The sequence below is a fragment of the Diospyros lotus genome, chromosome 12, assembly GCF_014633365.1.
Source record: "Diospyros lotus cultivar Yz01 chromosome 12, ASM1463336v1, whole genome shotgun sequence".
In the NCBI taxonomy this organism is placed as follows: Eukaryota; Viridiplantae; Streptophyta; class Magnoliopsida; order Ericales; family Ebenaceae; genus Diospyros; species Diospyros lotus.
In genome coordinates, this window is record NC_068349.1 from 3,971,634 (window position 1) to 3,995,549 (window position 23,916).

The following is a 23,916-nucleotide window of genomic DNA, read 5'->3' on the forward strand; positions in this document are numbered from 1 at the left end:
TTAATGTTACTTATTTAAAGCGCAGCTTTCTTTGGGAATCATTGGCGTTGGACACTGTCCTTGCCTTAACCCAAGATTAGATTTAACTACTCATTTTTATTTGAAAGTTAATTGACAGAAATTTAAATGACGTAATTTAAATAACAGAATTTAAATGACAAGAAATTTAAAGGCATAAACTAACAGGCCATTTAGGCGGTGGATAATTAAATGACAAGAATTAAAATTGTAGAAATTTAAAGGCATAAACTAACCGGCCATTTAGGCGGTGAATAATTAAATGACAAGAATTAAAATTACAGAAATTTAAAGGCACAAATTAACCGGCCATTTAGGCGGTGAATAATAAAGTAATAATAAATGACATAAGAATTTAAAAGAAGAAAGAAAAAAAAAGTAAGATTATAAGAGAAAGTACTAAAGAAAATGAGAAAGAACAAGAACAATTCTCAAAGAGAGAATTATAAGGAAACAACTAAACTTTTACTCAAAAATAATAATCACACTTACAAATGCAATCAAGTGATCTATTTATAGGCCACAAGATGCAATACAAACCACACAATTTTAATTATTCAACTAGACATAATTATATCTAATGGGCACTCACACACTTAAAGTTAAATGGATTTTAGCTATAATACACACCTAATATTAAATGGATTTTAGCTAAAATACATACCTAATAAAGCACTCATAAAGTTAAATGGATTTTAGCTATAATATCCACCTAATAGTTAAATGGATTTTAGCTAAAAAACACACCTAATAAAGCTCTCACATAACAAATAAAAATAGATTTCTATAAATTGGTTTTTAATCTTTATTAGGATTAAAAATAATCCTTGGGCCTTCTCCAAATAATATCTTCCATGGGTTGCTCAAATTGGGCCTTAATTCTTCATGGTCTTGAATTCTTCATGGACTTTAATTTTTCATGGGTTTGATTTCTTCATGGACTTGATTTCTTCATGGATTTGAATTCTTCATGGACTTTAAGTCTTCATGGGCTTGAATTCTTCATGCCTAAAAAAAATAAAAATAATTTAATGTTATTAATAAATTATATATTATATATATGTATTACACATGGCACATATATATATATTAGATTATATTATATATATATATATTACATGCATGCATATAATGATATATATGTATTATATATAATTTTATATATTATTATTATTTACTTTAGAACTTCATTTCATTCATCTTTCAATTTAAATTTGCATATAACCATAAAATATATATTAATATCTAATTTAAACCATTTTTAAGATCAAAAGAAGGGTATAATTATAACAATTTTTTTATAAAATTAACCACTAATCAGCTACACAAGAACAACCTTGGATAGGTTGCCTACGAGTACATACATGTATTCTTCGACAGTTTCAATAGCAAATCCCTACTCTACTTCCTCATCACCTAATCTCACGAAGCCGCCACCATCAAATGATTGAGAGACTTGGATCAATCAATGGAAAATCGCACCAACAGCTCGAGAGGCATGAATCCATGGAGGTTCACTCAAGTCAGAGAAACCAACATATGGAAGAAATTGTTTGAGTGAGATGAGATGAAGTTGGAACTCATCGACGACACATAAAATGTATGAAGTTGGAACTCATCGACGACACATAAAATGTTAACGAATCAAAATGTGGCGAAGAGCAAAATTGGCACATCAATGATATCAATCTCTAAAAAGTGGTTGGAGAGAGATAAGACGTAGGAGAAAGAAGATGGGGAGTTGAAAAGATGTCGAAAAATTGTCAAGTCAACACGTGTGCGTATCACTTGCTAATCAGGTATTAAATTAAGTGATTTTATACAGTTCAATAACACATTTGAAATTACAAAAAGTTTACGATTCTACAAATAAAAAACGTAAAAGTTTAAGGGTAAAATATGATGGCTATCATTATTTATAGAATAGAATAAATGATTAATTATTGCATTTGTTTTGTAATGTTAGTTTTAGAAATTTTACTATAAACTGAAGAGAAGGGGAGTAGGGTAGATAAAGCTGTATAGATAAAAATAAATTTTAAAATTATTTGTTATACCAAATGCATATATATTTATATTTTATTTTCTAAACACTGACAATATTAGTTTTGAGAAAGGTTAAATGTACACAATTATACTTTGTTCAGTAAAGAGACAATTTTTTCACTTAGAACTTGTAATTTTCATATCACAATAGCCAACCTTATCATTGCACCAAAGTTCATCTTCTATAATTAGGATAACAATAAATGTTAGCAATTTAGACTATGTTTGTTTGGGAGAAAATGTTATCCTGAAATTTGTTTTTTATTGTTTAGTTATAAATTGAAAATGTTATAAAAAAATCATTTCTAATGTTTGGTTGGCACTTAAAAAATTATAATTTTTTTTAATATTTTTTTTATTTCACCATGTGAAGGATAAAGAGAGTCGGAAAGAGAGTCAGCAGACAAACAATGGCTTGTGAGAGACGGAGTGAGACAGCAACAACGATGTCAATTGGCAGAGATTGAAATTTTTTAATTTTTAAAAATATTTAAAATTATAATTTTAAAATTATTGTGTCATAAGTCAAAATCTATTAAAAGTTCAAGAGCCCAAAATGATATTTTGAGCTAAAAGGCATAAATATATTGTATGCGGAGGGTCCCACACAAATGCGCAAACAATATTATTCTGATATTCGAAAATTTATTTAGAAAGATAATTAATTATTCATAAAAAATTCTAATTTTAAAATAATTTTAAAATATCAAAATAAACATTATCTATAAAAAATATATGCCATCTATAATAATTCTAATCTTAGCCAAATTATGATTAATCAAGATAAGTATTATCTACAAGAATCCTAATTCTATTATACTTTAGATCACTTAATATTTCTTTATAAATAAGTAGGCATTCATTCTTGAAAAGGTAAAATGTATCTGATACTAGTTTCAATACAACTTTTTTCATCATACTTAGTGTCTGAAATAAGTATCGAAATGTTTGCATGGGGATTTTCGTGTGCTCTCTTATTATTATTATTATTATTATTATTATTATTATTATTTATAAATTTAGACAACTTGACAACGACGTTTTCCTTCAACTAAATTCATTGTTGTATCCCAGCGATAACAAAAATAATATATATACAATTTACCATGCTCACTAAATCATTTATATTTTACTTATCTTATTAAGAATATAATCATTTATTATATTTACATAATTAGATAATTTTATGACAAATATAGCCCAGTATGACCATTAAATGTTTCAAAACTCTACTCTATAAATAGGCCAGAGCTAGAGCTGTTAGTCTCTCGCATAATCTAACACCTTGACCTTAGGAAAAGTCTAAAGAGCCTGATAGGCTTACCGATCGAGTTACTGAAATGGGGCAAAAAGACGAAATTATCCCTGCCCACTTTACAAAGTAGGCCACTGTCGCTCTTTCCCTGCTCGTTCGTCTCCATTCCATGACTGCTGCCTCGTTGCTACCCTTGCCTCGCTGCCATGTCGTTGTCGCCTCACTGCCCTCGCCTCGTCTCGGGTAGGCGATGGCGGCATGGCAGTGAGGCGCGACGACGAGGCAAGGGTAGTGGCGACCATGGAAGGGAGACGAGCGAGTAGGGAGAGAGCAATAATGGCCCACTTTGCAAATTTGCGAAGTGGGCGGGGACAATTTCATCTTTTCGCCCCTTTTCTGTAAGGCATTCAGTAAGCCCGTCGGGCCCTATAGAATGACTCTTGACCTTAACCTATGGCCAACCCTGACGCGTATTCCTTCCCTTGCCTCCTTCTCGTTATTCTCACAACTCAAGCAAGTGCTCTACTTTATCTAATTTTAAATATATAAATATAATATCTTTATAATTACTTTTATTCGTATAAAAACATCGCATAATCTTAATTTGCATGAAAGCTTGCTCATTTATTTCACTGATTATGTCTCTAGTGATGCTGTGTCTATTTCTAATTGGTTACAGTTATACCTGTTCGAGCCGCAACAAGACAAGAAGAAATATGTTCTGACAGATTTACGGTGTTTGACCCGTCAAATTGTGAGCTGCAGTGTCGAAAAAGGAAAACATTACTTTGTTCGAGGGAGTTATCGACGGGCTTACCGAATAGGGTTGAAAAGACCCAAATGCCCTCTCCAGCCTTCGTTACTCTCTTCTCTCCCTTTTCCCATGGCCGTGCGACCGCCGACGTTGTTGCGCCTCGCCTCGCCGCCATTACTGTTGCGCCTTGCCTTGTTGCCATTGCCTGGCCGATTGTTGTTGCATCCTCCGATGGTCGATGAGGCGACGAGACGAGGCGAGGTGATGGCAGCGTCAGCGGTCGCGCGACCATGAGAGAAAGGAGAGAAGAGAGAGGCGAAGGCTGCGCAGTGGGCAGTGGCATCCCTTGCAAATTTATATTTTGGGCGAAGGTATTTTGATTTTTTCGACCTTATTATGTAAGCCTTTCGGTGAGGCTTTCTGGCCCTGTAGTATAACTAGTTGAAAAAATTACGGGGGCCACCTGATCACATTTGTCCCACTCGACCCATCTTAGCCGGAGACCGAATGCATCTGCGTATTTTCGTGCGGATTTTGCTACTTTGCCCGATTGCCTTACCGACAAGCTTACCGAAACAACAATGCTTTGACAAAATACCCCTTCACCCCTGCAAAATTAGGATTATGCTACACGAACTAACGAGTAGACAAACGGATGGACAACTGCAACAAAATTACATATGTATCCTCAATTTAAATTACAAATATACCCTTATTTTTTCAACTCAAATTGAATGCTCAAGTTCTTCTTCCTCAACTACTTTCTCTCTCTCTTTCTCTCCTCTACTGCGTTCTGTCATCCATCTTTGCCCGCCCCAGTTTCTTCTCTCTCTCTCTCTTTATTTTTCTTTCCACCCTCTCTCTCATCTGCTATGCTTCTTATGGTCACCCTTCGCCTTCGATGCAGTCGTATTCGTCGCTGCCTCCATCACATTTGCCATCGTTGAAGCCTCCGCCATCAACGGTTCTTATCGCCGTTCGCCTCTGTTGCAGCCTCCATCACTGTCGACCTCTGCCATTCCAGCCACCACCGATGTCTCCCTCTCCTTCTCTCTCTCTCTCTCTTCTGCGGCTTCTTCTCTCCTATCCTTGTTCATTGTTTCCTGCTGTTCGTCGCCGTTGCAGCGATTTTATATACAACTTAGTATGAATACATCTTGATAAAACTTAGTATTTTTAACTTTCATAGAGATTTTATATACAACTTATATAATAAACTCCTCATTAAAAAAAAAAAAGATTAAAATGAGCCATCCATCCATCATCATCAACAGCAGCAGCACAAGAACAACCCAAATAAACCCATTGAAATATTCAATTTATGGCATCCATTGAAATATTTAATTCGTAGCATTTTTGTATACTGTTAATCGTTCTGAAAACTTGCTTCCAGAATCGCACATTATCGATTCTGAGCTTCCCTAAAATATTTTCAACTAGAGATCAAAAAATGTAGAGTAACCTGATAAATTTTCTGAGACGGAGATGCTCAGAACAAGCAAAATTAGATCCATCTGCAAACAACTTTGGCTTCTGTTCTAACATCGATTATGAATTCGATATTGCGAAACTATGTTCCTCGGTGGAATTTCAAGGTTGTTCGACTCTAGGAACAACATTTTTCAAGTTGATCTGTTTTATGCCATCTTTTATCTGTCCTATTGCGTTTTTATTGTATGGGAATTTTCTAAGGCTAATTTTGTGATGTGCTCCTGTTCGTCGTTTTTTGTCACTGGATACTTTGGATTTTACCTACTTAACTGCATTCAATGGCAACTTATTGCCTGCAATTGCTTTGTGTCTCTTTCAAACTTAAAAAAAAAAAACATTTTTCAAGTTAATCACGAGTAAATCTTCCTCATCCCTTGCTTTTTCTTCTCTGGACTTGAAAATTTTCCTGGAAAATTTACCAGGAAGCGTTTGAACGCAAGAGACGTTAGAAATCGAAATCGCTTTCGAACCTTCGACTTCTCCAAATTCTGGGGCGTTTCCGTTAGAAGGAGCGTAGCAGACACTAGTGAAAACGAGAAGAGAGACACCATCTTGCTAGTGAGGACCGACGGCGACAGTACTGCAACATCACGCCAGAGGTTTTCAAGCGGTGGAGATACAGAGAGAGATTTTCAGTGGGGAGAGTGAGAGGAACAAACTGGGTCATTCAGAAAGAGAGAGAGAGAAAGAGAGAGGGGGAATAAGTGGGCAGGGATTCAAATTATTTTACTTTCAAATTATCGCGATAATTTGATTTTAAAATATCGTGATAATTTAGTGTTGTCCACCTGTTTGTCTAGCCGTTAGTTCATATATCATAATCCGCAAAATTAACCAGATACCCAATGGCCTAGTCACATTGCCAAGCTCGCCGATTTTCAAACACAGCTTCATACTCTCACGTGGTTTGGCGGTCATTGCGAGGGGGGTGGCGGCGTTCTTGCAACTGGAGTCGCCGATTTTCAGTCGCCGTTTGTCGTGACCAGTCGCCCAACTTTCCTTCCTCATTCGTGGAGAGAGAAAGCCAAGGGTTAGGGAACAAAAAAAAACATATTCCGTCGCCGATTTTCAGTCGTCGTTCCGCGTGCCGCCCACTTAACGCCACCGCCTCTCTCTCTCTCTGTCTCTGTCTCCGCAGAAGAAGAGCACCGCCGTTCCTCGTGCCGCCCACTGCCGTTCCTCGCAGGCAAACATTTTGGATCCAACGAGTTGCTGTAAGTATATCCTCTAGTAGCCAAACATTTACTTAGATTTGATTTCCGCTGATCCGCAATTGAGCGGCATTTTGTTCGGTCTTTGAATCTCTGATCCGACCTCTAATCTACTGCATAACCTTATAGTTGTGTAGAATAACCTACTAGTTTATCACATTATATTTTATGGAAAATGCTATTGGTACACCTTTGTGTATACCTTGGGCTACACAAAGGTGTATCAATGACAAAAATATCCTTCTGAGGAGCATGGAGAGACGAAGGGTATTTTTGTCATTGATACACTTTGTGTAGCCCAAGATGTACAAAAATAATGTACATGTAGCATGACTCATATTTTATATTGTGCAAGAACACTTTTTAAAGTTTACATCTAAACTGACTATTTTATTACCATAGGTGTATAAGTAAGGAGTTTTGGTGGCAATGATGAGGTTGCTACTTCGTGACTCGAAAATCACCTAGTGGTGGCGGGTTGTGGAAATAACCTCTTTGCAAAACAAAAGTAAGTTTGCATACGAGGGTGACCCCTTCCCAATTCTTGCAAAGCGGGAAGCTTTGTGCACTGAGGATGCCCTCTATTTACAGGTGATAATATGCATATATCTACTGTGGGTTGAAGGTGGGATATGAACATAATCGAATAAATGGGTCAGGTAACATGTAGGGACATTGCATAGTAAACAGGGAAATATGCATGGACTATTGCTTTTAGTATTTTAGGTATACATAGTATAAAATTAGTTTGATGATCTGCTGCTTATAATTGCAATTGTCCCTCAGAATAGCTAAATCAACAGATGTATTCGCTATCCTATCATACCGTAGATGATGAACCTAGAACCTGAGAAGATTATGTCAAAGCATGGTCGTATCGTAGATGTTTCTAGGATTCATGTTCCTATATCAGGACGTTGTTTCTTAAATCCAAATTCAAACCTCTGATTTCAGATCTATTGACAGTAAAAGATAAAGGTACTTGGTGTCAAAGTAAACAATGTTCTTGGTTAAAATCTCATTGGCTACATAATATTTAAATAGTTGCCGTGTGTTTGCTTTGTGTCGCATGAGGGGGAAGATAGAGTTACCCCCCTGTTTAACAGTTTTTTCTTTTAGATAAAGTTAATGGTTAACAATGCAATATGAAGCATTAGACCTAATCTTTTTGAACTTTTTTGCTACTTCTAGACTCATACTTAATGGCCTAGTCTTCTTTCAGCAGTGAAATCTTTTTGAACTTTTTTGCTACTTCTAGACTCATACTTAATGGCCTAGTCTTCTTTCAGCAGTGAAATCTTTTTGAACTTTTTTGCTACTTCTAGACTCATACTTAATGGCCTAGTCTTCTTTCAGCATTTTCACTGCTTCTAATTCCGTACTTCATTTGTCTTATTGGCAATATTTTACTTATTATGATAGTTTTCTCCTTATGATATTTTCTTTTGCCAAGGATGGGCAGTCTTTAATTCCTGTCAATCGTATCATTTTGATGATGCACATCTATTCAATTCTTGCTTTTCTTGCAACATGAATTAATTTTAAGAAGTTCTACTGAAGGGACAAATTTAGAAAGTAGCAGATTGGAATCCTATTCCATTTCTTGATTAGTTTGTTTCCTAATTTCAATTGTTTCTGTTTGTAAAATAGGGTTTGTTGACATCCTATAATAACATTCTTATTATATTTTGAAATCAGCTTTGGATTGAATATTTAATTATTACAGAGACTTGGAGAAATGAGAATCTTCAGGTGCAAGAATATTTGGAGGAGCCCATGACTCTTTTCTCTCTCTCTCTCTCTCTTTATATATAAATATATATATATGTATAATATCTGTTTATTCTTACCTGTTTTGCTTGCGGGGTTATGAAGTTTGATTACTTTTCGTCAATATTATTTGCATTCAAATTAATACCGTTTACCTTTTTAAACAACATAAATTATAATGATGAAAAAAACTACAAATTATGCCACAATTGTAGACAATCGAGACACTGATTGGATGACTGCCTAAAAAAATGGCGTTGCCCAGACTGTATAAGGATGTAAGAAGGCTGGAGACGGAAAAGATGTCATCAAACCGAGGAAGGTTGTTCTTCTTATGTGACAAGAGTTGTGGATTTTTTAAATGGGACGAAAGGGAATTCAGTGGATGTGGCTCGAAGATTTGGCTCGACTATTAAAAATGTGTGCACAAATAAGTGATGAAGACAACGTAGAGATATCCTTTAATGATTCGAAAGGGTAATGGAACTGTGTATAAGGGAAAAAACAAGTTGTAAAGTTATAGTTAGGAGGAATTTTAGTTGTAGTTGTGTTGTGAATTGATGTAATGTATTTGTATTTAAACGGATGACATTAGACCTGTATACAAAATTCCTGCATCAATTCCAATCATCATAGTCACTTGTATGCCGTGAAACTTTCATTATGCGTGTATGTAATATGTCAGAATTCCCATTCTTTCAATGTTACACGATGTCCGTACAACAATGGCAGCTTGTTATTTGTAATCTCCAGCCTGTTATGTTGCATAGATGAAAAGGTTCTCTATTTTAACTTGGTAAAAATTAAAAAAGCTGTTCTATTTCAGTTCAATCAATTTTTTATCCACTCACAATTTCAAATGGAGGACAACACCATTTTCTGGACCCGTGTTCAGAATGCTCAAGCTCAAAGAAATAACAGAATAACAGAAGATGCACGCAAGAATACTCAAGCTCAAAGAAATAATAGAATAACAGAAGATGCAAGCAGTCATCAACAGCAAGCTTGCTTGACAATTAACTTCTAACATGCATCGCATTAACAAGTTAAGAAATTGCCAAAAAAAGTGGACAGCAACTTTCTCGGAAAGTTAAATAAGAAACATCCATCCTTCAAGTAGCTTACAAGACCAAGTAACATTTGAATGGAATACATATAATTAACAAAGAAATAGAATAGTTTCTTCAAAGCAGCCCATTTTACAAATTTGATTTCACTGCTTCACGAGCATTCTTCCCTTGGATCGCCTTAAAAAATTGATTAGATCTCCCAGACCATGGAAAAGAATAAACATACTTAATCCACTAATTCTACGTAAAATTCCCCACTCAAATTGCGGGGTAGCAAGCCAAATAAGAGATTAGTCCTACCAACTCGACCTAAACAATTAGCCAATAAACAGTAATTACAAAATGCCCATAAAACATTAACCCCATCACTTTTACAGGAAGACTACCAAAAGGAAATAGTAGAACAAAACAGATTATAGTTCGTTCCATTGTCATTCAAAATGTCAGTGTTGAATACTAATTTTAGAAGCGCATAGCAAATAGCACAAACCGAAAAAGGCAAGCAACTAAACATTGTCCATGAACTGTTGTCACAAGAACATCTTAAATTGCTAAGGGGCACATCTAGGCCATCCGAATTTTTCCCCAAATTTGCAAAATTAATTAGGAATTAAGATAATCCAGTATAGACTATCAGTCTTAACCACAAAGCAAAAGCAAAAACAATAAATACGATTAAAGCACAAACCGCTTTCCTTCCTCTTCTGACAGAATTTAGTCAAGGCGGCCTCTCTTTGAGCAAACCGGTGTTCATCAGCTCTATCCTCACCTCGTCTTCCTCAGGACGTCGATGTGGTACATAGGTTGGCATCAATGGTTGACTCACTTGATAAGTCGGTACCCAATTCACTCCATAAACTGCATTCCAAGGTTGATAGTGAGCACCCTGTAAAGAGGATAAAAAATTTTAGTTTAACTACAAAAAAATAACAAAGTATAATGTAGAAGTATACGGTCTAAGAAATTTTAGCACGAGATTTACTACTTCTTGTGCTGCTTGTATTAGGACTTGACCAGGTTGTGCATTATTTTCCATTGGGCGTTTTCCTTTGCTTGACTACAAAGTGACATGTGGAAAAAAAACAATATCAGTCATTATATGCGAACATTTGATACTACCAGTAGATAATAGATAACTAAAATAGAGTTATAAACATACCTTATGTTTCTTGGTACTTGTTTCCATTGGCCCCTTTTGATGAAGTTTTCTAAGAGCTCCCTTTGTTTTCGTGCAATGCGGATCCAAAATGAGACCAGATGATGTCCTGGCAACTTTGCCACAATCAGAGGCACTCTGAACACTGCCTTGGGAAAGGAGATTACTGCCACAAGTTGTTCTCAGTCTTGATATGGTCAGGTCGTTCATTTGATTTTCAAGCAACTCCATTAACTCGCGGGTGCGTTCCTTATCATCTACTACCAAATTTGCCACATTGGCAAATAAACTTTGCAATTGATCGTATCTTACTTGCTCAGGAGTGTTAACCCAACCATTGTAATTGATCTTGACCCTTGTGTATGCTCTACGCACATCTTTCCTCCATCTTCTCAAGATATAACTATCGGGAATCAATTTCACATCGTTTCGGATCAATACTGATAGAGCATGTTTGCAAAGTATCCCTTGAAACTCGAACAAGTGACAACTGCAAACAATATGACACTTCTCTCCCTCAAACATAACTGTAAATCTCTTTCTCTTCGTTGTTTCGTTAAATATGATATCTTCTTGGACTTCGTACCTAGTTCCAAGATAGCCAACCTCGGTAGAGATAATATCACAATACATTTTTCCAGTGAGCTCTTCTTGAAATTCTTTGAATTTTGAAATTGTGTAAACCTCCTGGAACTGTTTCTCCATACAATACCTAGTTGCACATGGTACCATCTGTGAATACGACTTAAAATCTGCCTGGAACTCATTTTCAACTTTACACCTCAAAGCCCGCTCATACTGTTCAACAAATAGCTTCAACGAGGTTTTCGAGTTGACATATCCATCGAAAAACGCATTCATACTCTCACTCCGCTGCGTTGTTGACATTCCAGCCCAAAAACTTGTTCTCAAAAAACAAGGTACCCAACGACCTCTTTCTCTGAAAAGCTCGGACAACCAATCATTGTCATGTAATGTATACATATCAATCAATAAACTCCAACCCCGTTCGAATTCTTCCGGACTTTGCGATTCGTAGACCACTTCATGTATAGCTGAGAGTATTGAACTCTTATGAGCGTAGCCTCCAAATTTTTCAGGCAATTTTTTTAGTATGTGCCATAAACACCATCTATGTCTCGTGTTCGGAAAAACAATTTGAATGGCATTTTGCATAGCCCTATCCTGATCAGTTATTATACCAATGGGCGCCTGACCCTCCATGCACTCAAGCCAAGTCCTAAACAGCCAAACAAAAGTCTTGGTATCCTCACTAGATACTAAACCACATCCAAGCAACGTCAAATGTCCGTGATGATTTACACCAACAAAAAGGACAAACGGCGTGTCATATTTATTCGTTAAGTACGTAGTATCGAATGTGACAACATCGCCGAATTCCTTGTATGCTTGTCTACATCTATTATCGACCCAGAATACGTTCTTCAGTCGACACTCATCGTCCAAATCCACACTAAAGAAAAAACCAGGACACTGTGCTTGCATTTTTGAAAAATAGGCTTGTATCGCAGCTGCATCTCCCTCCCCAAGTCTTAATCGCCTAACCTTGTCAATGTAGTTTCTACAGTCATTTTTGACAAATAATAGATTCTCATATCCATCCGCTTCAACGACAGCTGAATTGTAACTTTTGTGCATCGGAATACTAGCTATGTCGTTTACTTCAAGCTTTCGTTTCACTTGTTCAGTCAATTGTCGATTACATCGATACAACCTGGATTTTGAAGGACTTAGTTTATGATTATGCTCCAGAATGACTTTGGTAACACGCCATGTTCCCATCACATCTGTCGCAGCTGTTAGCCTAGCTAAACACCCTGATTTAATGGTTGGTTGAGGCTTCAAAGAACTGCTTGTATCACTAGTTCTTCGGCCTTCCCGACTGCAAGCAAATGTCACATATTTCAATGACCCATCATCATTCTTTTTTGAATTTCTTTTTCTAACAGGAAAACCCACATTATAAGCATATGTCTTGTAAAATTCAAAAATCTCATTATAATCCCTAAACTTCATCCCAACCGTAGGCACAATCTCACTAGCCTCTGATGTGCATTCATTGTCCGCCCTTACTTCAATCTCATCGTCGGAAACTACTACATTCTCTTCGTCAGAACACAGAAATTGACCTAAAAAACAAATCCATCAGTTTATTAAATTTCAAATCAAGAATTCAATCTAAGATGCATTCTACCGTTGAATTGAAAAAATTGCAATCACCCAAACAACAATAAAATTTTGCCTCCTTCATCACTAATTTTTATGTTTATGTCACAAATAAGTGAGACTTATATGTGAGAGGAAACAGAGAGAGAAAAAAACAAGGATACAATTCAATTCCAAAACTAAGTACCATATGAATTATTAGTAGTATTAAAGAAAACAAAATGTACTTAAACCATCCAAGACATGCATTTGTTCCATCTCTGCCATGGCTGCAATCTTGAGCTGCTACCACCATGCAAAATCTCAAGAATAGCCCTTGCCAAGCTTTTGAATTGCAGAATACATTTTCCGCCTCGACCCAACAGCATTTATACCCCACACCCATATCCTTGAGATCCTCCAAGGTCAACATTGGCAAAACTTCATCATCCACCTTGTGTATCTCAAAAACAGGAGCGTACCGGCTAGTCGCCCACTTTCGATCAACCAGTTCCTCACCAAATTATCACTACCAAAATTCCTATCTCCACTAGGCACCCACTTTCGATCCCGCGAATCGTCCCTGCTCACTGAAACCCTAGCCCTAGCCGTTCTCTGATGCCCATGCTAAAAATCGGGCGCAACATTGTCAATAGATTGAATCGGACTCTGTTCCTTCATTGGACTCTCTGTATTCTGACGAAGCGTATAACAAAAAGAACATAAAATAGAGGATTATAGTAGGAAAAAAAGGAAGCGAGCTTACCTGGGTCCGACATTGTCGCCGGCGGCAAGAGATTCCTTCCACCTTTTTTTGAGATCTGGATCTTGTCCCAGTGGCAGGTGGCGGGTGGCGGGTGGCCGCCGGTGGTGGCGGGAGGTGGGCAGTGGTGGCGAGTTGTGGCTATCGGCGAGGAGGAATAAATGTGGGCCGGTGGTGGCGGGAGGTGAGCGGTGGTGGAGGGTTGTGGCTGTCGGCGAGGAGGAAGAAAGGTGGGCTGGTGGTGGCAGGAGGTGGCCGATGGTGGCGAGTTGTGGCTGTCGACGAGGAGGAAGAAACACAGTTAGGTTATACGGAGAGACAAAGCAACGGAGGCTTCGATTTCTTCACTGTGGGTTGTGTGCAAAATTTGGCGCTTGTCTTTCATCATCATGCAGTGGCTCAATTGCAATTTATCGCGATATTTTAATTATCAAAATATCGCGATAAATTGATTCCGGTAAGGTCGTCTGCCAAAGTAGCAAAACTCTTTTCGTGCTTTGTAACCCCCAATGGCGAGTGCGTTTGCCCATTTTGGGCAACTCGTCAGAGAGGCTGCTGTACCCAATAATGAATGAACGTTGCTTCTTTAGGGTTTATCGATTTAATTTAATTTCAGATGCTTGAGTATTTAATTCAATTTATATATATTTATCTGTCACGTTGAATATATACTTAGTAAAATCCTATCGATTTGATTTGTTTAAAATTCTTTAGTCGTGACATTTTTAATTTTTAATGATGTTTATGTATTATTATATTTTATTTTATTTCACAATATTTATAATTATATATCAGAACAATGCATAAGGGTGGCCTAAATTATCAATAAAAAAGTAAGACATAGGAACAAAATTATCCTCTAAGTTAGAGTTTGTTAATTAGGATATAGACAAAAAAAAATATGGGATCTAAAAAGTATTCTAAACAAAAATATTTTTTATTATATTTATTAAATTTTTTAAAAAGAAATCACATGATTTCTTATCTTGAACTTCCAAGATAAATTTATCTCTTCCTCCTATTCGGATGACTTATCTTAAACTTTACAAATAAATTATCTTGATAGAATCTTATCTTACTTATTTTAACAAACACTACTTAAATCTTCAATTTGGCTATATAAAAGGCATTCTTTTTACCTATAATGCATCATGTAAGATAGACATGGCCACGGTTCATGAACCGCCGGTTCCGGTTCAAGAAATCTTTGAACCTGAACCGAACCGTCCAAGGGCGGTTTGGGACGGTTCGGTTCCGGTTCCGGTTCGGTCAACGGTTTGGACCGGTTCGGTCAACGGTTTGAGCCGGTTCGGTCAACGATTCCGGTTCCGGTTCAAACCGAATTTTTTTAATTTTTTTTAAATATTGTTGTATTCAATTTTGGATATGGTAACAAGTAATAAATAATTAACAATATAATTGAATAAATTGATAAATAACAAAATGAGAAGATTGAAGAAATTGAAATTGAAATATTAAATGAGAGACAAAATTGAGAGAATAATAGCTTGAGACTTGAGAGAGAGAGAGAGAGAGAGAGAGAAAGTGTGAAAAATGAGTGGGGGAGGGAGGGGTATATATAGATAGGAATTATAAAATTAAAAAAAAAAATTAATAAAATTGGAATTGGACCGTTGGGGGGGTGCTGCACGGGGGGAGGGGTGCTGCACGGGGGGAGGGGGGTTATTTCGGTTCCGCGGAACCGGAACTGCGGAACCGGAATCGGCGGTTCCGGTTCCGGTTCCGCGGAACCGGCGGTTCCGGTTCCCCGGAACCTTGAACCGGAACTGGAACCGGACCAAATTTCGCCGGTTCAGTCCGGTTCCGGTTCGAACCGCCGGTCCGGTTCAATTTTGGCCATGTCTAATGTAAGATAGTGTTTGTTAATCAAAATATAGGTCGAAAAAACTAAGATATGAAAAACATTTCAAACTTTTGTCATTTTCAATGTATTTGTTAAACTTATCTAATGACATTTGAAAAAGAAGTCAAGTGACTTCTTATTTGACATTTTTTAAGTATGTATATCTCTTTCTCCTCAAAATAAGTATATATTGGATATTACAAATAAGAAAAAAAAATGACATATATGTCCTCTAGTGCATTTAAAAAAAAAATAACAAATAATTTGATAAAAATCTTGAAATACTTTTTAACTTTATTTTGACAATTTTGTATCTTGATCTAAAAAATATTTTAACCTTACCTTCATTTTAACAAACATTAAAAAATAATTTTATGGGCATTCACTGCGATTTTGACAATTCACCAGACATTACTAATTTAGGAAAATTTTAAAAATTATTATAAACCAGTTACCAAGAGATATACCATTTTGAGGAACTTAATTAATAAAATAATATATTTTGCGATGACTACTTTAATTACCTTATTACGAATAAATTATTTATGACGTTTTTATAGGATTAATTAATTTCTAGCAAGACCATTAAATGCTCCCAAAAATCTACTATATAAATGGGCTATAATTTGACATAATCTACACAGTTTGAGCTTCGCTTTTGGGCTATGCCCAACTGGTGCTCCTTCTCGTGCCTTCTTCCCATTGTTTTTGCAATCCAAGGAGCTACTTTTTTTTTTTTTTTTTATCTATTTTTAAGAGGATGTTTTTTCGAATGTCTTTGTATGTTTTTCCACTAGAACAGGATACGTAATTGATTATGCGTCCTCCATCATCTATATATACACTTATATACATAAAATATACATAATATAAGATATTTAAATAATTTTACATCCCGTTCCAACAAAAAAAATATGTCAAAACGTATTGAAAAACATTATGGGTGTCTTTGATTGCATTACCTAAAATTTAATTATAAGTAATGATTATCTAAAAAACAAAAACCACCCTACCTATTTAAAAAATGAATTTTATGGAAAGAAACTTTAAGGCACATTTGGTATGGAAGAAATTTTTAAATTCTTGAAATTCATGAATTTTGAGAATACTTTTGAAAATTTTTGATTTTCAGGATTTATGCAATTCTATGTTTGGTTAAATTTAAACATTCTCAAGAATGTTGAGTATTCTTTTTTGAGAATAGGTGGTGTTCTCTTTGTGTTTGAGTTTTGAGTTTTCAATTCATTTTTAGTTTTGTGTTTTGAGTATCAGTTTTGAGATTTTTGAAAACGTGTTTTTTTTGTCATTTTAAAAAACTATTTCACAAAACAGAAAACTAGAAAATGCGTTTACTTTGAAATTTTGAAAAATTATTTCTTTTTTATTATTATGATATTTTATTCAATGTATTTAATTATTAAATAATAAAATTAACTCTTTTAAATAAAATTTTATTATTAAAATAAAATAATAAATTTAATTAATGAATTATTAACATACATCTTAACAATAATTTATATTAAATTATACACTTAATAATATAATATATCCCATCTTATGTTTTTAATTATAATATAGATATATTATATTTTTAAAATTTTAAATAAATATATAATTTTATTTTTAAAATTTAATAATAAATTTTTTTAATTATTTTTTTCTTTTTTTTTTTTTCTTTTCTTCCATCTCTTTTTCTCTATTCTTCTTCTCCCCTGGCGCCCTATAGCTTCGACACTGCCAATCGCCACCGGCCACCGTGGCTGGTGGTTTCCGACGATCAGATGCAGCCACCCGACACACAAGGCCCCGTCGACCAACATACCCAATAACCAGCAAGATCCAACAGCAAAATCTCCTTAGATCTAATGGTAGAGGGCGATTGAGAGAAGAGATGAGAGATGATAGAACCAACAAGATTTAATGGCAGGGGGTGGTCGACGGCGGCGGGTGAGGTCGATGGCGGCTCGCGGTTGTGACGGAGATGGAGGGCACGGTCGATGGTAGCTCACGGTTGTGACGGAGATGGGGGGCAGTTGAAAGAAAAGAGGAGACATGAGATGAGCGGTCGACGGCGGTTGAGAGATCGAATGGCAGAGGGAGGGGAGCGGTCGACGGCGACTTTTGGCGATGGTAGGCGAGGTTGATGGTGACTCGGCAGCAACGGAGATGGTGGGCCTGTTCTTTGGGCGAAGCTTGAGAGAAAGAGAGAAGAGAGGAGAGAGACACAGAGATGGAGAAGAGATGCAAGATTGGAGGGTTGGGGTGGGGGGGTCCTGTGCGTGCGTTTTCCGTGTTTTCCATTTTGGTGCTTGTTTTAACAGAAAACACCCAAAACAACAAATGTTGTTTTGGGTTTTCTTTACAAATTTTTTTCTTATTTTTGAAAATGCGTTTTTGAAAATAGAAAAGAGAACGCGTTTTCAGTGTTTTGAAAAATTGAAAATTCAAAACGGGTTGAAAACAGCAAAGAGAACAGGCCCTACGTTCCTATGTTTGGTTTAAATGCAATATTATTGAAAATTCATGTTTTTTTTTGAAAATTACTCTTATTTGATTTCATATTTAAAAATAATAAATTTCTTTTACTATATAAAATATTGAGACCCACATCTTTAGAAAATTAAAAAAATACTATTTTTTTACACATTATGTATATATATATATATGCGTGTGTATATATATAATATAATATTTTATAATATTTAATATAAATATATTATAATATATATTATAATATATTTAATATATATAATATGCTTATATGGGGTTGTAAAAGGATAAATTGTGTTTTAGTCTTTTCCTTTATTAAAAATATTTTCAAGTTTATGGGAAACTTGAATTTTCACCCCTCATAAAAAAAATTTTATGGGAAAGTTGCTTAAAAATTATTTTCGGGAATTCTATTTCCCATGATTCTTTTTATGAAAAAGTTGTACCAAACATGAGAATATAAATTCCTAACTTAACATTCTTGAGAATCTTAAAATTTCTCTTGTATCAAACGTCTCCTAAATATTTGTACCATACACATAATTTCCATAAAAAAGTTAAGAATGTTTGATTGCTTTTATAGAAAATATGTAATAATTACATATTTTTTATAGTAAATATATGCAATCAAACACACTCTATATGTTAGTATCTTAAGTGAGCTAGTGTTTGTGTTTGATTGTTTATGGTGGTGCTTGTTGCGTTTGATTGTTTATAATGGTGCTTGTTCAAGTCCATGATACCTATGTTTTAGTGGCTTTTCAAAACTTGGGTGTATTTGTTAGGGTGGAAAATGAGGGTATAATTCATTTTTTATTTAAATTTTAAAAAATTTAATCAAATAATTTTTTTTTCATGAAATTCAAATTCCATCTTAATTCAAAAGGTAAAAAAAAATTTTGAAATCAAAAAATTAAAATTCCATAAAATTAGAATTCCATCCCCATTCAAACACGCTAGTGAATTAGAGTGCACAATCATGTGTATGGTTTATGGGGAGCTATGTTGCACGAAAACGAAAACGGGAAACGTTTCCGATAGAAAACGGAAACGTAAAAATGGCATTTTTTTAAAAAAGTAAGAAACGGAAACACGGGGTAAACTGTAAATTTAAAAAATATAAGAATTTTTTTATAAATATGATTTTTAATATAAAAAAATATTCAAACATAAATAATAAATATAAATTCAAACAAAAAGAAACATAAAATTCACAATACATTCAACCAATAATCAATAATATTTTTAAAAAATATTATCACTTACTAATTAAAATAATGACTCATAGGTTAATATATTTTGTGGCTATTAACACTTTAAAGTCTTGGTTTGCTCTCTCAGTCTGACATCCAGGAAGGTTACTTCTGACATGGCATTAAAGATATTCAATTATGTGGAGTAGAGCGTCCAAAATAGAGGAAGAATGCAGAGCTCTCTGCAACTGTTTTGAGCTTTCGCTTGCAGCCCAATACGAGGGCTACAAAACCTACTGTGATGAACTGGAAAAAGCAGACGGCGACGACCAGCAGGGGCGATCAAACTGGAAGAAGAAAACGACGGTGACTAGCGATGGCGATCGAACTAGAAGAAGTAGATGGCGGCGACGACCGAAGGCGATCGAACTGAAAGAAGAAGAAGAAGAAGAAGGAAAGAATGAGGTAGAGCAATTTTTAAGGATTTGCCTCTATTGTTGCCTGTTGGGCAGCAATCACCGGAAATGCGTTTCCGATTGGAGATGCGTTTTCAGCCAAGTTTTCAAAATTCTGAAGCGGCTCAAATTTTTTAAAAATTACACAAACGGCCCGAAAAACGTTTCGGGCCGTTTTTCCCGTTTCCGAAATAGGAAACAGTTTGGAAACGTTGAAACGGCGCCTCCAAACCGTTTCCGTGCTTCATAGATGGGGAGCACCTTAGGCTCACAGTCCCACCCAACCCCGACCCATCTAAGGTCCAAAAGAATTGCACCTGCTTCTATATGTTGCCCACAATGAATAAATGTTGCTTTAGTACCCGATAATAAATACACATTGCTTTGATCTCACTTATTCAAATTTTATTTATTACGTAATATTTAAAATAAAACATATAATTAAAAGACCATTAAAAAAATATCAACATCTGACATCATTGAATTTTTTTTCTTTAGCCGAATTATTAGTGAGTACTAACAGATTAAATTAATATAAAAAGATTTACGTGTGTTCTGATTAAGTATTTTTTTTTAATAGCTGTATTAAAGTTCTTAATGGGATAAATATTTATTGGAAAATATTGAATGGGAGAGAAACCTAATTTTACAATTTTTTTTTTTTAATGAGTTATCTTGTTAAACGATCTACTAATTTATAGGGTTTTTTTTTACATCTTTTGGGACCATATAATTAATTAAATGTTGAGATGAACTAGACCTTGAACTAGATTTGATAATTTAGTCAATTTATTTTTTTAACCTAAAATTTAAATTAGTGATAACTCATTTAAAAAAAAATAAAACTAACTTCAAATGATTAAGGATTTGAGTTTTGTTATATTAGGTTCGTCAAAGTGCATTTAATATATTTTATTTTAGATATTTAAATATTTTTATTGATTGATAGAATATTTTAAAATAAAAAATATTTATTATTAATTAATAAAATATTTAATATAAAAAATAAAACATATTAAATGTATCTTAATAAGTATTTAATATGGTTTAGACAACTCACGAGGCTTTACTAATTTAGGTGTATACATATATATATATAATAATTTAATTATAACCCAATTATTGAAAGGCATATCATTTTAAAGAATTTAAGTGGATAAATTATATAGTTAATTCTTAAATTTTGTATTTTGTAATAAATTATTAATTATACTTAAATTTTTCTAATCTCAACCACTAAAATTTAATTTTTATCATAATTCAGTCTCTCTTTTAATTTAATGGAAACTAATATAGTATATATTAATATAAATTTTAACATCACTTAGTTATAGGGTGTGTGTTGATTTTAACATTAAATTATTTTTTGATTTATATAATATATTCAATCAATTTTTTATTATTTCGATTACACATTTAAATCTAATTTTTAAGTCAATTTAAGTCTTGAATTTTGACCTCTTTTTTTCATGTGGCTATTTAAATTTTTCGTTATTTTGATTAAACCTTTAAACCTACATTTTCAACTCAATTTAAGTATATGTCACACTCTATTTATGTCAAAGTACAAGAATTAAATTAATTCAAAGATATAAGTCAAGAGTATAATAAAAATAATAAAAAATCCATAATTATACAAAAAATATGATTATAAATCAATTACTATAAGACATATCATCTTGAGAAAATTAGAGAATCCTAAGGTTGGGTCATGACATTTAATTTGAACATAATGCACACAAAAGGGTAAAATTAAATTCAACATAAGCTAAGACTGCGTTCTCTTTACTGTTTTCAAGTCATTTTTAGTTTTTAATTTTTTAAAATAATGAAAATGTGTTCTCTTTACTGTTTTTAAAAATACATTTTTTAAAACAAAAAAAAAATTGTAAAGAAAACTCAAAACAACAAAAGTTGTTTTGAGTGTTTTCAACCAAAGCAAACTTAAAACTCAAAACACATTTATTTATTTATTTATTCATATTTTATTATTGTAATGAAAAAAAATATTATAAAATTTATTAACTTTAAAATATATATATTTTTTTAATAATATATTAACATTAAATATTTTTAATTTATTAAATAATCAAATTTATTGAATAAAATATAATTAAAAACTTATTTTCAAAATTTAAAGATAACACGTTTTCTAATTTTCTGTTTTAAGAAATAGTTTTTCAAAATGATAAAGAGAACGTGTTTTCAATTTTCTAAAAGCAGACTATCAAAACAGAAAACTGAAAATGAATTCAAAACTCAAAATTGAAAATTGAAAAGTAAAGAGAACACAGTCTAAGCATTTAACACATTTAGGATAAAAACAGATAGAGAGAGTTTTTGACCAAACAAAAAAAAGAATCAAATTTAGACACTCTAGAGTGATTCATGTGTATTAATATGTTATACATTTGTATAATACATGCCATATAGTTCCAAGTAGCATTTTTGTTGAATATATTTAGAGCATAATCTTTTTAAGAATAATCATGAAAATAATTCCATCAAATTAAGTCAAATCCTATGAAAACGGGCCGAACTGGCTTTCTAGACCGAGTTTGTTTTGCAATATATATATATATATATATATATTTTGAAAACATCCAATATTATTAATTAAATAAATAAAATTTATTATTTATTTATTTATTAATTTAATTCATTGCCTTATTATGTAATACCCAACTTTATTATTTATTTGTGACTTTGAGGAATTTAATGGAAGATATTAAATTTATTGTATTTTTGAATGAGAAAACGATTGTAAGTTTTTAAAAAATTTGGGTTTTAAATATAATTTTGAAAGATGGTTTAGTATAAAATTAGTCGTTGCATACATGTAAATGAGGAGCCTTGTAACTTGGTGGTTACACGCGCGTGAGGGAGCCTATAGATTGAGGGATCAAGCTTTGCGAGGAAAATGTTGGAAATTATTTCCAGCGAAAGAAGCTAGAATTAGTATGTATTTAATTGATGCATATATAATAGTGAGGATACTTGTAGATCAGGCAGTCACACTTGCCCGAAAATGAGGTCTTGGATTCTAGACTCAAGGATGAAACATTTGGGAATTTATTTTGGGCGAGGCATGTTCGAGCAAGGCTCGCGGGGCGCGACTTGCAGCCTTGTGGGGTACGATCATGCAATTGTCTGCCATTAGAGTTTGGTGGAGGAATTTCAACAAAAATGGGAATATACGGGCAAATTAAGTGGATAAAGAAGGCTAGGTGGGCAAAAAAGAGGACTAGGGCAGAATAATTAACTAAAAGAAGGCTAAGTGGGCATCAAAAGGACTAAATGGGTAGATTAATTAAAAGAAGACTAGTGGGCAATAATGAAACCTTGGGAGGAATTAGATTAGAATTATACCACTCGTAAATCAATCCCTTATAAATATAGAGAGGGGGTGTAAGAGAAACAGATTGAGAGAGATTGGAAGGAATAGGCACTGTGAGTTTAAACAACAAGATAAGTACAAAATATCTGAAATTAGATGGAAGTTGATTTTAATAATATTTTCTTTTGTCTTATTATGTTTAATTCTTGTTAGATGAATTTTAAAACGTGACATTGGTGCTTTTAATGAATTGGAGAAATCTTACAAGGAAGGCAGTAGACATTATTTTTATAAGGGTTTATATGTTTTATGTGCAAATTATATTGTCATTGTTGGGGTTATGAGGCCTCAACATTCATTCTATGTGCTCACATGTCTTCCGTCAAAGGGGTTTAACATTTCAACTCGTTAGTAATAAAAGGATGTAGCCCCTCATGTCTGTCTGTTGCTTAGTGTGGGGTTTTGGGCTAGGAGGCTTTAAGGAAATAAAGTCATGCCTTTGTTAACAGTTTAAGTTTTTGGCATGGTGGTAAGCGTTTAATCATAGGGGTTCAACTGGTATTAGAGTAAGGCCACGGGTTTGAGCCATCTCATAAGCAATTTTGAGAGGGGGATTGTTAGGGTTATGGGGCCTCGACATTCCTTCCGTGCGCTCGTAGGCCTTCTGTCAAAGAGGCTTAACATCCCAACCCGATGGCACCCAAAGGATGTAGCCCCTCATGTCCACCCGTCACTTAGTATGGGGTTCTAGGCTAGGAGGTTTTAAAAAAATAAAGTCGCGTATCTGCTAATAGCTTAAGCTTTTAGCATGGTGGTAAACGCTTGATCTTGGTGTTCAATGATCATGACTTGCATATGATGACATGGGAGTGCCTAG

General features: G+C 34.1%; 2 protein-coding genes across 5 annotated transcripts in view; both read right to left on the minus strand.

The window, feature by feature from the left end:
* Positions 1-23,916, minus strand: part of LOC127786488 (autophagy-related protein 9) — a gene marked incomplete in the record, with an annotated part of 1,007,132 nt that overhangs the window by 956,281 nt on the left and 26,935 nt on the right.
* On the minus strand, positions 10,029-14,066 carry LOC127786490 (protein FAR1-RELATED SEQUENCE 4-like). Of its 4 annotated transcripts, none has more exons than XM_052313920.1 (5): positions 13,704-14,066; positions 13,186-13,564; positions 10,775-12,921; positions 10,601-10,672; positions 10,029-10,501 (listed from the first exon to the last, which is right to left on the minus strand). In XM_052313920.1, exons 2-5 carry the CDS (start codon positions 13,223-13,225, stop codon positions 10,334-10,336), a joined length of 2,427 nt encoding a protein of 808 aa, XP_052169880.1. In that variant the 5' UTR covers positions 13,226-13,564; positions 13,704-14,066; the 3' UTR covers positions 10,029-10,333. The 4 variants fall into 4 exon arrangements, with proteins under 4 accessions (XP_052169880.1, XP_052169879.1, XP_052169882.1 ...); XM_052313919.1 differs by having other exon boundaries at positions 10,598-10,672; XM_052313922.1 differs by having other exon boundaries at positions 10,029-10,473; positions 10,569-10,672.

Excerpts from the sequence above, each read along its gene's own strand:
- LOC127786490 (XM_052313919.1), bottom strand. The coding sequence starts at position 13,225 with ATGGCAGAGATGGAACAAATGCATGTCTTGGATGGTTTAA. Across the intron at positions 10,673-10,774 it reads CAAGTACCAAGAAACATAAG|TCAAGCAAAGGAAAACGCCC; the intron begins GTATGTTTATAA and ends GTCACTTTGTAG. Across the intron at positions 10,502-10,597 it reads TACAAGCAGCACAAGAAGTA|GGTGCTCACTATCAACCTTG; the intron begins GTAAATCTCGTG and ends TCCTCTTTACAG.